The sequence below is a fragment of the Lissotriton vulgaris genome, chromosome 9, assembly GCF_964263255.1.
Source record: "Lissotriton vulgaris chromosome 9, aLisVul1.2, whole genome shotgun sequence".
Lineage (NCBI taxonomy): Eukaryota > Metazoa > Chordata > Amphibia > Caudata > Salamandridae > Lissotriton > Lissotriton vulgaris.
The window spans coordinates 235,449,060-235,463,448 of record NC_141697.1 but is presented as its reverse complement, the minus strand read 5'-3'; the positions used below and the strand labels follow the sequence as shown (position 1 = coordinate 235,463,448).

Genomic DNA, 14,389 nt, shown 5'->3' with positions numbered 1-14,389 from the left:
TTGTTGCAGGTTTTATTTGCGTGTCCTTGTGATTCTGTTTTTGTGGTTGACTAAATGTGTGTAGAGGCAAGAGTGGATAAATAGTTCCAAAAATAGTGGATCCCAAACATTTACATATTACAAGTAGATAGAAACAATTCTTCTAGCAAGCAACTACATTTCATTGATTGTCATGTGATCATACCCCTTGCTTGTTTTCTTCTTTCAATAGCCAAACAAAAGCAAAACCCTACATGGCCAAGGATCACTTAACAAAGTTTATTAATAAGAAGCAACGGGATTCACGTCTTAATGAAGTCCTCTTTCCTCCTGCAAAGACTGAGCAGGTCCAAGGGCTGATAGAGAAGTATGAACCCAGTGTGATTAACATTCAAAGAGGTGAGTACCCTTTAACGATTGGTTCTAAGTGTACCCCTTGTATCCATGGATGGACTTCTTCTAATCACAGCTGTATTCTTGCTACCCAGTCTCCATTGCCCTGTTTGAATGGAATGGGGGTGACGGTGAAAGGGGAGGGTGAATGTTTAATTGTTTGAATATTTTTATCAAATGGGCATGGGTAATTTAGGACATGGCAGACTTGTAAGAATGGTTGGTATTTAGGTTACCAGACATTTGTTAGGTGTGGGCTACAGACACCGTTAGCTGACTGTTGGCAAGGACTGTTATCTGCTATAGAGAACATATCCATTTGAACAAGAGGCTTTAGTTCAGGCCCTTGCTCATGGTTGGATAGCTTTGCAGGTATCTGATTTTTATTCAATGACTTTCATCCTGATTCTCATGTTTATCTCACCCAGGAGCATTCAGACTCACAGTTTTATGATTGGAAAAGTTATTGGAACACTTGTTTTAGTGTGCATTTGTCACTTCATTTGAGTGCATGCATTCCTTGTTCTGTGCCCTGTACCAGACTCTCTTTTAAGTTCCATCCCATTTCTGAGTACTCTGCCCCCGAATATCAGACTTTACTATACATGCCTTTACAGTGAATGCCTTTACAACACTGTTTTTACTATGCATGCATGCATGCCTTTACCCGCTAAGTCTTTAAACCACATTTGCTTTTTACTCCGCTCTCCTATTTTTAAATATTGTGAGACAAATTATGTTTTTTTTAAAATTGCAAATAAAAAAAATATATTTCCCAAAATAATACCCCATAAGCTGCAAAGCCCATGCCGTGCTGGAAATAGGGGGCATGCCTACAGGGGGACACACCATGTGCTCCCCTGTATGCATCCCCTGGCCCTGAGACAACATCCATGAAAACTGTGGCAGTGAGGAAACTCGTAATATATGCTTGGTGCTGCTGCAGCGACACCGCCAAGCATATTGCGGGCCACAGACTGCTATGCTACCGTTAGGGATCTGGGATCGCTGGCGGTTGCAGCTGTCCTTTGGCAGTCCGACAGCCAAATTCCTAATAGGGCGGTCAGATCGCCGGCGCGGCAGTGCCCGCACCACGGCTACGGCGGTCCATAGGACCACCATAGTCCCAATAAGCCTCTTAGTTTTAATGTTACAAGAGCCAGCATCTGCAAAGTGATGCAAAGGCACACTCTTCCTTTATTTGTGCTTGCATGCATGATCATTTTCTTTCTTTTGTCACCTAATGAATGCTCTGTTTTTTACTCCCTTCCCCACTCACAACTTATCAATGCCCTGCTCCTCATCTCACTCCCGCCGTTATTTGATTTTTCTGCCTACTGCAAGGCGCTACTACTGAGCAGCATGCTTTTTTTTTGCACTTATATACACCTATTTTCATTTTTTTAAAATTAAAATGTGCCTGGTTTATGTGATTGTCTGCTATGTTAGACTTGTAAATGTAAAAGGCTACATAACGAAGCGCACATGCGTAATGCACATGCATCATGCAGGTGCACATGCATAATTATCCATACACACACATCAGGAGCCATATTTGAATAGGTTTCCTTTAATAGATTATCCATTGCAATATTGTCAGCTATGCGTATGCGGGTGTCATGAATCATGCATTAGCTTGCAGGCTTTTAAAAAGCATTGTTAAAGCCAGTAGCCCTGTCTTCAGTAGCTGAGATCTATTTGCCTTGACAACGGTTGCACTTCTGTGGAAGAAAAAAACAAAGTCAACTAAAGTCCATTTTTCAGCACAGAATATACCAGTAGTAACTTCCTATCAATGGCAATGGTCATTTGTCCTCTTTACTGCCGAGTAGCTAAATGAAGCAGTCACAACTTACAGAAAAGGTAGTACTAACGTTGGCCATTATAACTATACTTGCCATAATTTGATGGGAATATACGATATTTCACTGTAAATGAGAAGAAGTCTCAGGGTGAAATACCATGAACAAACAGAAGAAATCATTACGGAAAGTCCTATTTCCACTTGTTATTCCTCAAAAACATCAAATACATTTCAATTTCATTCCCCCTTCCGAATTCCCAAGATCCTACAGTATTGGTCATTTTAGAAATTGAGAGCAAATATATTGGAATATCTTCAAATGTTATGCTATTTAGTCCAGAACAATGCAACCAAAATTACATATTTTAGTTGGCCAGAGTTCCAAACATGTGACCAAATGTATTTTCTGTTTTTTGCATTACATGTCAGTATTAGGAAAAGTAACCTGTTATGCTACACGATGTCGATATGTATAGTGCACTAATCAATCATGAAGTTATCCAGGCACTTGAGCAGATGTGTACGTGTGTGTTATTCAAAGGGCCAGATCTTCAGCTTCTTTGTGCAACTCGAGAAGTGAGGAGTGTAGTATTGAAGTAAGCTGGACAACAGGTTAGCTTGTAGATCAGGTTTATTCAACTTAGGAGAAGCACAGCGACAGGGAGCAGGCAAAGCTATCAACTGCCAGAAGGCAACATTCTACTACAAAGCCATAGAACATACAGGCACAGAGGTTCTAACTACAGGTGCCAGGGAGGCACAATACAGAGAATACTACATTATCCTCTTTTCTGTAAAACAAAAGAAGAAGCGTTCAAACCTGGAGAAGGAGGGGAGAAAAGAAAGGAAAAGAAAAGAAAAGAAAAGAAGAGGAAAAAGAGAAGAGAAGAGAAGTAACCAGAAAATTAGGACGGAAAGTAAGAGGAAAAGGAAAACACAACTGGCAGTGAAGGAGAAAGACAGAAGCAAAAGGTTATCTGAACCTGGCAGGAATCTTACACACTCTGACTCCTGCGAGGTCCTGGTACAGAAGCATCAACAACATTTCTGCCATTTTCGTTAATAGCAACAGTACTGAAACGTTTGTCATTTGAAACAGAGCTGGGATTGGGCTGAGAAACACCAGTGAAAGCATCATCACCACTAACTTTAACAACTTTACAGACGTTCCACCAATCCTTATTATTCACACGTACAGCATTTCCACAGATCTTATCAACTACAAGTGGCTGAGAGAATTTGCTCCTACCCTTAGTGACATGAACAGGATTTTTAATCCGAACCACATCACCAGCACAAATGTCATGGGCAGCAGATCTCTTCCGTTCATCAAAATAGGTTTTCTGTTTCTTTTGAGCTTCAGAAACATTGTCTCTGACAAAATCATCAATACCATCCATAACATTCATTTTTACCCACTTTGACATCCAACCCGGACAAATTTTGGTAGAAGGTTTCCTACCCCTCAGGAGCTCAAAGGGGGAAACCCCAGTAGAAGAATGAGCAGTTGTACGATAAAACCATAGCATGGAACGCACAGCATTCTCAACCACACACTTGCTGGCAATGGCCCACTGGACACAGTTGTTGAGAACGCGGTTCATCCTCTCAACGAGGCCATTGGCCTGGGGGTGGTAAAGGGAACTTTTCTTATGTGTCACACCACCTTGTTTAAGGAAAGATTCAAATTCACAACTGACACATTGGACACCATTGTCAGTCATGACAACTGAAGGAAACCCCTCTCTCAAGAAGACGTCTTTCAAAAAGGAAATTACACTGGCAGAGGAGGCTTCACTGATGAAGCGAATTTCAGGCCATTTGGAGTAGTAATCAATGGCCACAATGGCAAAACGGGAACAAGGGGGTAAGAGGTAAAAAGGCCCAACAAGGTCAACCCCAATCTTTTCCCACGCCCTTTCCGGAAGTTGAACGGGCTCCATAGGGGGAGACCTAACCTTATGACTTTTGTCTGAGGACTTGCAAATGACACAGTTGTCAACCAGAGAATCAACAGACACGTCCATCTGCGGCCACCAGAACACATCTCTCAACCTACGTTTGGTGAAAGTCTTCCCTAAATGCCCTTCATGTGCACCATCCACCAGACGCTTCCGCAAGCTCTCAGGGGGAATAAGCCTGCCACACCGCATGAGAATGCCATCTTCAACAGTGAGTTCATCAGCAACCTTGACAAAAGTTTGGAAAAGACCAGAAACATTCTTTTCTTTGGGCCACCCAGACTTCAGATAGTCGACAACCTGTAAGAGAACTGCATCCTTCAATAACTCCTTTTTCCACTCAACCTCACTGATTGCACACATACCTTCAAGATCCAAAGCCGCAACAAAACAATCCTCAAGATCTTCATCTTTTTCAACCTCGGAGTCATTATCAGTTAAAGGAAAACGAGAAAAATAGTCGGCTCTGACATTCTTTGAGCCCGGCAGATAAACAACCTTAAAATCATACTGAAGAAGCTTAGTGGACAGCCTTGCAATTCTAGGGGTATGCTCCTTAATCTTTTCCCTGGACAAAATAGAAACTAGGGGACTGTGATCTGTGCGAATAGTGAAATGACTACCCCAGAGATAAGGATTGAACTTCCTGACCGCCCACCAACAAGCCAAAAGCTCTTTCTCAATAACAGAGAAGTTAACTTCTGCCCCACGCAGTACCCTTGAGGCATATGCGATGGTGTTGTCAACTTGTCCATTCCTCTGAGTAAGAACAGCCCCAAGTCCAAACCCACTCGCATCTACAGTCACAACACACTCCTTGTTGGGATCGAAGGGTTTGAGAATACTTTCCCCAACAAGCTGTAATTTGATCCACTTGAAAATTTCTTGGCAATTTTCATCCCAAACAAAAGGCACACTTTTCTTTAACATGTTAGTCAAAGGTTGAACTTTTGACACATAGTCTTTGATAAATCTTGAGTAAAATTCACTGAGTCCAATGAAAGATTTTAGCCCAGATTTGTCGGCAGGTGGAGGAGCATCAACAATGGCTTTCACTAAGCCAGGACGTGGTTCCACACCTGCATTAGAAACAACGTGCCCCAGAAACTCCATCTTTTCTTTTAAGAAAACACATTTCTCTTTCTTTGAAACAATACCCTTTTCTTGCATGATTTCCAGGACCGGATTCAAGGAAAAGTCATGATCCGCCTTGTTCTCGCCAAAAATCAAAACATCATCCTGGAAGACAATTACTCCAGGAGTGTCCCTAAACATCTGACTCATCAACCTTTGGAAAACTGCAGCCGCTGACGCAAGGCCAAACGGCATCCTACAGTACTGAAAACTGCCAAAGGGAGAGACAAACGCAGTCAGATGTCTAGAAGATTGACTCAACACCACCTGGTGGAAAGCAGAGGCCAAGTCCAGCTTTGTGTACCACCTTGCCCCTCTGGTAAGAGACAACAAATCAGTGATTTTTGGTAAGGGGTGTGAATCAATCCAGATGTTCTTATTGAGACTGCGCAAATCCACACAGACGCGCAAATCCCCATTCCTTTTTCTGGCGACAACAAGAGGAGACAACCACAAGGACGACTCGATGGGTTCTATGACTCCTTTTCTGCATAAACCCATCAACTCCTTTTCTAAATCATCCCTCACGCTGAAAGGAACACTCCTCACCTTATGTTTTACGGGAATGGCACCATCCTTTACTCTAATTTCGTGGTTGAAACCCTTAATGATGCCAAGGCTATTTCCGAAGACTCTGGGGAATCTGGAGATTAAACTCTCAATATTGTCACCTGAAACAATAACAGCTAAACTCTCTACACTATCACAAGATTCCTCAATACTGATCTGTTCTTTGGTCCCGGGTCTAAGGATCATTTTGAACAAACCCTGGTGGAACCAACCCAAAATGTTTAGGCCCTTCAATGAAACATATACTTTGCCAAAGATCCTCCTTCCCCTGAACTGAATAATGTCTTCAAAAAACCCAAGAAGAGCAATTCTACGCCCTTCATAAGAAACAGGAGTCCTGTCAGGAGGTAGGAGGTTCCTTTCAGGCCAAGTTACATCAAACAATTCTTGTGTAATCATAGTTACTCTAGCCCCAGAGTCTACTAAAAGGGTAATTATCTTGTCACCCACACCAAAGTCTTCGAGAGGATCAACACAATCAGACGGATCTCCAATAATGACCCCATCGTCTCGTACTACTACGACCATGTCTCTAAGGTCATCTTGGATGCCATTCATAGAGTCGGAGTCATCATCAGTATTTCCATAGGACTCTGAGACATTCCCAATGGTGTTGACGGTACTCAGACTCTGGGACTTGTTGCTGAAAGTAGGATTTCCCTGTTTAGAGATTTGGCAAATTTTTGCGAAATGCCCAAACTTCCCACAGTTCCGACATGTAGAGTTCCTGGCAGGGCAAAACTTGTTGTTTTTATTATGGGAAGGATTTCCACATCTGTAACAAATGTCATTTCTTGAAAAAGCATTCCTCTCAAAACGCTGAGAACCAGGAGTGTTGTTTCTGTCAAAACGTTGACTGCCAACCACTTTACTCTCTTTGTGCTCCTTGGTTCTAACTATTGAAACTCCCTCATCACATTTCTTTTCAAGTTCCTTTACTTCTTTTTTTGACAGTTCTATACTCTTGGCCATACGAATAGTCTCTTCAAGTGTGGGATTGCCCAAAGTTAGAAGCTTCTGCTGAATAGACTTATCGGAGCACTTACAAACATATTGATCCCTAATTAATTGCTCTCGAAAGCCTTCAAATTCACATTCAGCACATAGTTGTCTTAGACAAGAAACATACGTCTCAACATCCTCCCCAGGTAGTTGTTCTCTCTTGAAAAATTTGTGTCTTATAACGACAAGACTTGGCTTGACATCAAAACGTAACTCAAGCCTTAATCTTGTCTCTGTGTATTCATCTACATCCTCTTCAGCGTTGTTTCTTACTAAGGGAGGTAAATGTTTGAAGATTTCTCTTCCCTCGAAACCCAAAGAATGCAGTAGAAGACACTTCTTCCTTTCTGCGCTATATCTGGACGCGCCTATAGCCCCCAAATAAGTCTCAAAGGCATCAAACCATTTTCTCCAGATTATGGGAGGATTTCCTGGGGTCTCGAGAAAAGGAGGAGGAGGAGAAACAGATTGCATACTGGAAAAGATTGGAGATTTCCCTCTTTATTGACTCTGTCGCTGTGCAAAAGAAGTTCAGTATGCAAAAAAAATGGATTTTCCTTGAGAAAGGACCATGTGATAATTTTTTCCACCACTAGATGGCACCGACGTGTAGAATTAAAAGTCAAACGAACACCTTTTCTATAGAGAAAGCAATGTCTGTGTAACCGTAGATTAAAGACACTTTTCCTTATGTTCAGGTGTTTTTATTTCCGATGGACATGGTACCAGCATGTGGATGATGCAGACCGCTTTCAAAGACTTGAAACTGGAAAGACGCGAACAGGCTCAGAGACGCGTTGTCAGGGAGACGCGTCTGGTTGGAGGAGCGCACGTCAGGCGATTGTTATGGATTGCCATGGAGACGCGTCAGACTTGAGAAGCGCGTGTCAGGTGGTTGCGTTAGCAACAGAGCCTCGCGCTGATACTAATGACGTGGCGCGCTCGCGCTGGGAATGACGCTGCAGCTTCCTCGTCTAGCAATCTCGCGCTGACACCAATGACGTTGCGCGCTCGTAAATTAAGCTGATTAATGGGCTTAAAGTTAATTAAACTCGTGCAGAAGGAAAGCGGACCACTTATCTTCACTGATGGTCTTCACCAGAGAGTCGAACAGCTGCTCTTCAAGTACACTCGATCCACAGTGTACTCTCGGCAGGAATACGAGGAGAAACGAGGTAAGGCAGGTTCTTTTACCTTCTCCTAAGCAGCATCGTCGCCAACAAATTTGTAGTATTGAAGTAAGCTGGACAACAGGTTAGCTTGTAGATCAGGTTTATTCAACTTAGGAGAAGCACAGCGACAGGGAGCAGGCAAAGCTATCAACTGCCAGAAGGCAACATTCTACTACAAAGCCATAGAACATACAGGCACAGAGGTTCTAACTACAGGTGCCAGGGAGGCACAATACAGAGAATACTACAAGGAGAAGGTGATCCCATGTTTTGAGTGTGATGTAAGAGAACAAATGACCTCTTGCTCTGCTTTCGTGAATGCTGGGGGTCTGTGCCAGTGAGAGTGAGGCTGAGTGTAGGTGTCAGTCAGGCTGGTCAAGGTTCATGCGGCTGTTCAAGTATACTGGCCCAGTGATGTGCAAGGCTTTGAAGTGTGTGTGAGAAGTTTGAATTGGCTTTGTTTGTGGGTTTGAAGCCAGTGGAACTCCCTGAGGTTGCATGAGATCTAGGTGCAGTGTGGGAGGTTGAGTAGAAGTCTTGCTGCAGCATTCTGGATGGTTTGAAATCTGTGTAGGAGCTGCTTGAAGATTCCAGCATAGAGTGCATTGCTATAGTCAAGTCTGCTTGCGATGAGTGCTTGCATGAAGGTGCGTCGGGTGTTCTGTGGAAGTCATTTGAAGACCTTTCATCGCATACATAGGATGTGGAAGCAGTTAGCGGTCATTTTGTTGACTTTTGCCATTATGTTGAAGAATATGTGATCTTATTCCGCTGGATAATATCCCGCATACCATTACTCCGCATTTTTTATAACGAAAGTGCGTTTACTCCGACCTACCATGACCCCGCAAACATTTACTCTGCATATGCCTTTACCACGCATGCCATTACAACACAAAGGCATGCATGGTGAAGGCATAGACTTTGTAAAAGTACTATGTGCATATATAAATATATATATATATATATATATATATATATATATATATATATATATATATATATATATATATATATGGAAACAAGGCTCCTCCTCAGCACGCTCTGTGCTCGCAGACACCGCTTCCACGCCAGCAGAATGAGGGACGGACCAGCAAAAGTCAGCAAGATGTTATTTATTTAACAAATCCCACAGAACCAGCGACGCGTTTCGGGCAAAGGTGCCCTTGTTCATGCTGCAACATAGTCAGAGTTTAGATGCTTTTTTATACTTTTGTTGAAGAATATCACCACCCCCTAGTGGTGACCTCCAGTGTCACATGTGCAACAAACAGTGTAAACATACTATCGCTGCAAGTCTTTCTTTAACATTGCACATGAAAAAATTATTACCGGTTAAATCCATGTAATAGAAAGAAGCCATAAATTCCATTCAATAGTAAAACATGTTCAGAGGCTAATATTTGCCAGTTATCAAAGATCTGGGTTTCTTTAACCTAGCAAAATATATACTAACAGTATAAATACAATAGTCATGATCCTCTGACCAAATAATGTGGAATAATTACACCATCAAGTTATTTGTAGCATTTCTTTCAACATGTGCAAATCTATGCATTAGCAGCGAAAGGTAAAGTGCAAAAAGTGTAAAGAAGTGCAAGTGTAAGAATTAAAAGTGCAAAGTGCAAAAATGAGCCGCATTACCATCAGAACGGAGATACCCTCGATTCACATACATTCATTACTTTTCAGGTCCCTGAGTTCATAAATGACTGTATAACTAAAAATATTGGTTCTCTAAAATTGCAAATGGTAAAAAAGTATCAAAAAGTTAAAAATGGGCCTATATATAAAAAATAATACCATACCCTATAAATAAGTACATACCATAACACACTACAAACTAATCTAAAATTCTATAGAAAAAGTAGAAGAGATTTAATAATATTCCAGAATAAACAGTCCATATGTAAACATCAAGGAAAATAAGTTAAAAACTTAAATGCAATGATATATACAAAACTATGATATAAACATAGAGAAATAGAAGTGTACATTACAAAGAAAATTTCACAGTAAGATCTTTATCTCTTGTAATCACATATTCCCATCACCAAAGGCTCACTAATCACGCTAACAGCTCTACTGGTGTCTAGATCTGGTTTCTCCTCATAGGGAACCTAACTAGGAGGGAAGGCACCAAAAGTGGAGAATCTGATCAGCCAATAGACAAACTCTGGAGTATCTAAATGTATAAAGTAATATACTACAGGAAGTGATGCATTTCTTCGATATTGTTGAGCCCGTTCGGCCAACGGCTATCGAGCTCTAAAATAAATTTGGTCTCCAATTTTCTAAGCTGAAGTTCACGATCACCCCCTCTTTTATGAAATGGGACTGCTCCAATCACAAAATAACTCAGGCACGTCAGGTCATTGTTGTGGTTCCTTTTAAAATCACGGGCGACCGGATAGGCCGGGTCACTATATAATATTGCCCGTAAATGCTGCAATATCCGGACATGCACCTGGAGCTTAGTGCTGCCAACATATCTAAGCCCACAGGTGCATGCCAGGACGTAAACAGCATGGTCTGTTTTACAAGAGAAGTTGCCCAAAATCGGTTTAGCAATAGTGCTAAAGAGAGTGGAATAATGCGAGATAGTGGGGCCAAATTTGCAAGCACGTCAGTTTGAGCATCTGAAAAAACCCCGAGCGGGTCGTAACCAAGGTATTTTAGTTTTGAGCTCAGGGGCTGCTCTATCCAGGGAATTACCCATAGTTTTGGCGCGTCTGAAGGTAACAGTAGGGGAAGCAGGCAATCTGGCATTGAGTACATGGTCACTAAGGACGATGGGCCAGTTTTTATTAATTATAGATTTAATTTTCCAATCCTCTCTACTGTATGTAGATACATACACATATATAAAAATACACATATATATTTTGTTAATTAAAAAAACCCTTTTTTAAATTTAAATTCAATTTATATATATATATGTATATAATATATATATAATATATATATTAAATATATATATTTTTATGTTTTTTTTTAATTACCCTGTACACCCTAAAAAAAATCCCACCCTGGTCCCTTTAAATACCCCTGCACCCCATAATCATAACCCACCCTTACTCCGTAAAATACCCCAGCACCCTTAAACAGTAACCCATCCTGACCCTAAAAATACACCCTGAACCCCAAAACCCAAACATAGCCCATAACCCTAAAAATACCCCTGTACCCCAAACACATACCTAGCCCTGAACCCTAAAAATACCCCTGTACCCCAAAACCCATACCTTGCCCTGAACCCTAAAAATACCCCTGTACCCCAAAACCCAACCGTAGCCCTGAACCCTAAAAATACCCCTGTACCCCAAATCCCAAACCTAGCCCTTAACCCTAAAAATACCCCTGTACCCCAAAACCCATACCTAGCCCTGAACCCTAATAATAGCCCTATACCCCAAACCCCAAACCTAGGACTGAACCCTAAAAATACCCCTGTACCCCAAAACCCATACCTAACCCTGAACCCTAAAAATACCCTTGTACCCCAAAACCCAAAACTAGCCCTGAACCCAAAAAATACCCCTGTACCCCAAAACCCAAACCTAGCCCTGTACCCTAAAAATACCCCTGTACCCCTGTACCCCAAAACCCAAACCTAGCCCTGAACCCAAAAAACCCTGTACCCCAACCCCCAAACCTAGCCCTGAACCCTAAAAATACCCCTGTACCCCAAAACCCAAACCTAGCCCTGTACCCTAAAAATACCCCTGTACCCCTGTACCCCAAAACCCAAACCTAGCCCTGAACCCAAAAAAACCCTGTACCCCAACCCCCAAATCTAGCCCTGAACCCTAAAAATACCCCTGTACCCCAAAACCCAAACCTATCCCTGAACCCTAAAAAAACCCCTATACCCCAAAACCCAAACCTATTCCTGAACCCTAAAAATACCCCTGTACCCCATAACCCAAAACCCACCCTGAACTAAACAAATACCCCTGTAACCCAAAACCCAAACCTATCCCTGAACCCTAAAAATACCCCTGTACCCCATAACCCAAAACCCACCCTGAACCCTAATAAAATAATAAAAATAATAATCTAATAAAAAAATAATGATAAAATAATAATAAATAATAATCTATAAACGAAAAATACCATACTATAAAAATAAACCCACCTTTAAAATACCCCTGAACCCCTAAAACATATACCCCAACACCCCCAAACTAAAACCATATACTTACCTTAAACTTAAATATTAAAACATATGCTTTTACCATTCATGCTTTTAAAACGAATTTCGTTGTAAAAGCATGTGTGGTAAAAGCATATAAGATGTAATGCCATGCATTATAATGGCATTGCGGAGTGATGGTAGTTTCGTTGTAAAAGTATGCAGTGATAGTATGCTGGAAGAAAGATTTGTTGTAAAGGTGTTTTACCTATGTTGAACTTGTTGTCCAGGATGATCCCCAGATTTCTGGCCTGATCAGTAGGTGTTAGCCCTAGCTCTGTCAGCCACCAGGTGGTGTCCCATGGGGAGGTCCTGTTTTCAAAGACCAGTACTTCTGTCTCATCAGAGTTGAGATTCCAGTAGTTGGTTCTCATTGATTCTGCTACCATGGTCAAGCAATTGATGAAGGTGGTTCTGGTGGTGGTTGTCTTGTCTGTCAGTGAGAGGATGAGTTGGGTGTCATTGGCGTAGGAGATGAGGTTGATGCCTTGGGATCTGATGATGTTGGTGAGTGGAGACATCTAGACATTGAACAAGGTAGGGTTGAGAGATGAAGTTAAGACATATTTTTGCCCTCTAACATTAACCCTGCAAAGAAACAATTCTGCTTCATAAAAAGTGGGTGTTGTAATCACATATAATGAATTTTCACTTGGTATAAGATTGTTATGGGTTTGTCTAATGTAAAAGAAGCCCAGATGTAATGTTACTGTAAGTTTCAAATTCTATCTTTTTTGGGATAGGTTTTTTGCGATTGGAGGTTAACAGCTCATGGTTACTCACTTACCACAAGTTATAAAGATACCATTGGCATGAACTGTGTAGAGTGCATTTTACTGATGGTGATATTTTTTCACAGTGTAATGAACAATATTTGCCTCCCAACGGTACGTCCAATTAGTTACTTGTTCTTATTCAGCTTAAATTTAGAAACAATGTATATAGACCATTATAATAGCAGAGACATTTATGTGCAGGTCAGTTATCCCCAGAAGGGATGGTCTGGTTCCTGTGTGGTGCTGAGAACAATGTGGTGTCCCTGGACCAGCTGACGCTAAACCAAGACATGACTCAGCCACTCTCCCATTATTTAGTCAATTCATCTCACAATACATACCTCACAGGTAAGAACTCAATTTGAAACCGTCACATTTTTTTCTGTCCTCCTAAATATTTTTAGGCGTTACTAGGTAATTTAATGAGGCCACCACAATTTCCTTGGTCTGAGGCAATTGCATGTGGATTTACTATGAAATGTAATGCAGAACAATTGGTTGAATAATGTTGGATGCATTAAAGCCTCATAAATTCATTTAAATTAAAGCAGATTTTGACATTTCACTACTCAGCAATGACAGATAGGTACAAAAACTATTTTTATGATCTCAAAGATATTCCAAAGCCTTCATATTAGAACCATGGGCCTGCATGTAAATGAACAATGGTGGCTTGACAAGAGCCCATCGGCGACCACTGTTAATGATGAGATGTTTTCTTTTCTGGCTGCCATTTCTGTCAAATCCTGTCTATTGTTGTGCCGGCTCGATTGGCACGCTTTATGAGACAGTATACGTTATGTGACAGTGTAAACATGAATAGGGCCAGATAAGGAGGAAAATTATTATTGACAAAACCTTGCACTGAGTGAGCCAAAGAAGAAAGTGAGTTCAGCCTATGGGGATCTGGTGACATACCTTCTGACCAATAGGACATTTTTGGGAAAGTATCACCTAAGGGTGCCTTTCACTGCATACTTTTTCCTCCACCAAGTCTTAAAAGCAAATGTTTTTACAGGGAAATTCTGAAAGGGAAGTAATGAATTAAGGCAGTTATGTAGAGCTTGTCAAAATACAAAGAAGCAGTATTGAGAATGTGCCTAGAAGGGCAAAGTGTACCTAACAACAGAAACTGGATACAAAGCATGCGTCTATTAGTGTGACATGAGAAGAAGCTCCCACCTGTTACATGGAAAAAATTTCTATAAAAAATTATATGGCAGGAAAATCAAATAGTGTGCCAGGACACAATGTCCATTACTTTTACTGTGCCATTCAGTTACCCCTCAAACAACCATGAAAGAAAGTCAGATACTATTCGAATTGTTGCTTTTTATTAGTTATATTGCTGCCAAATCAGATGCAATGGAGCTTCTAGTGTATTCCTGACTATTGTTCAAGTA

The 14,389-nt window shown here is 41.2% G+C and overlaps 1 protein-coding gene across 1 annotated transcript in view; it reads left to right on the top strand.

Moving 5' to 3' along the window:
* The window catches only part of PLCB2 (phospholipase C beta 2), a 492,254-nt gene that overhangs the window by 273,982 nt on the left and 203,883 nt on the right, over positions 1-14,389 (top strand). The window contains exons 9-10 of the mRNA XM_086937381.1: positions 212-378; positions 13,188-13,334. Of these exons, the coding sequence (XP_086793507.1) occupies positions 212-378; positions 13,188-13,334 (314 nt within the window). The remainder of the gene's footprint in view (positions 1-211; positions 379-13,187; positions 13,335-14,389) is intronic.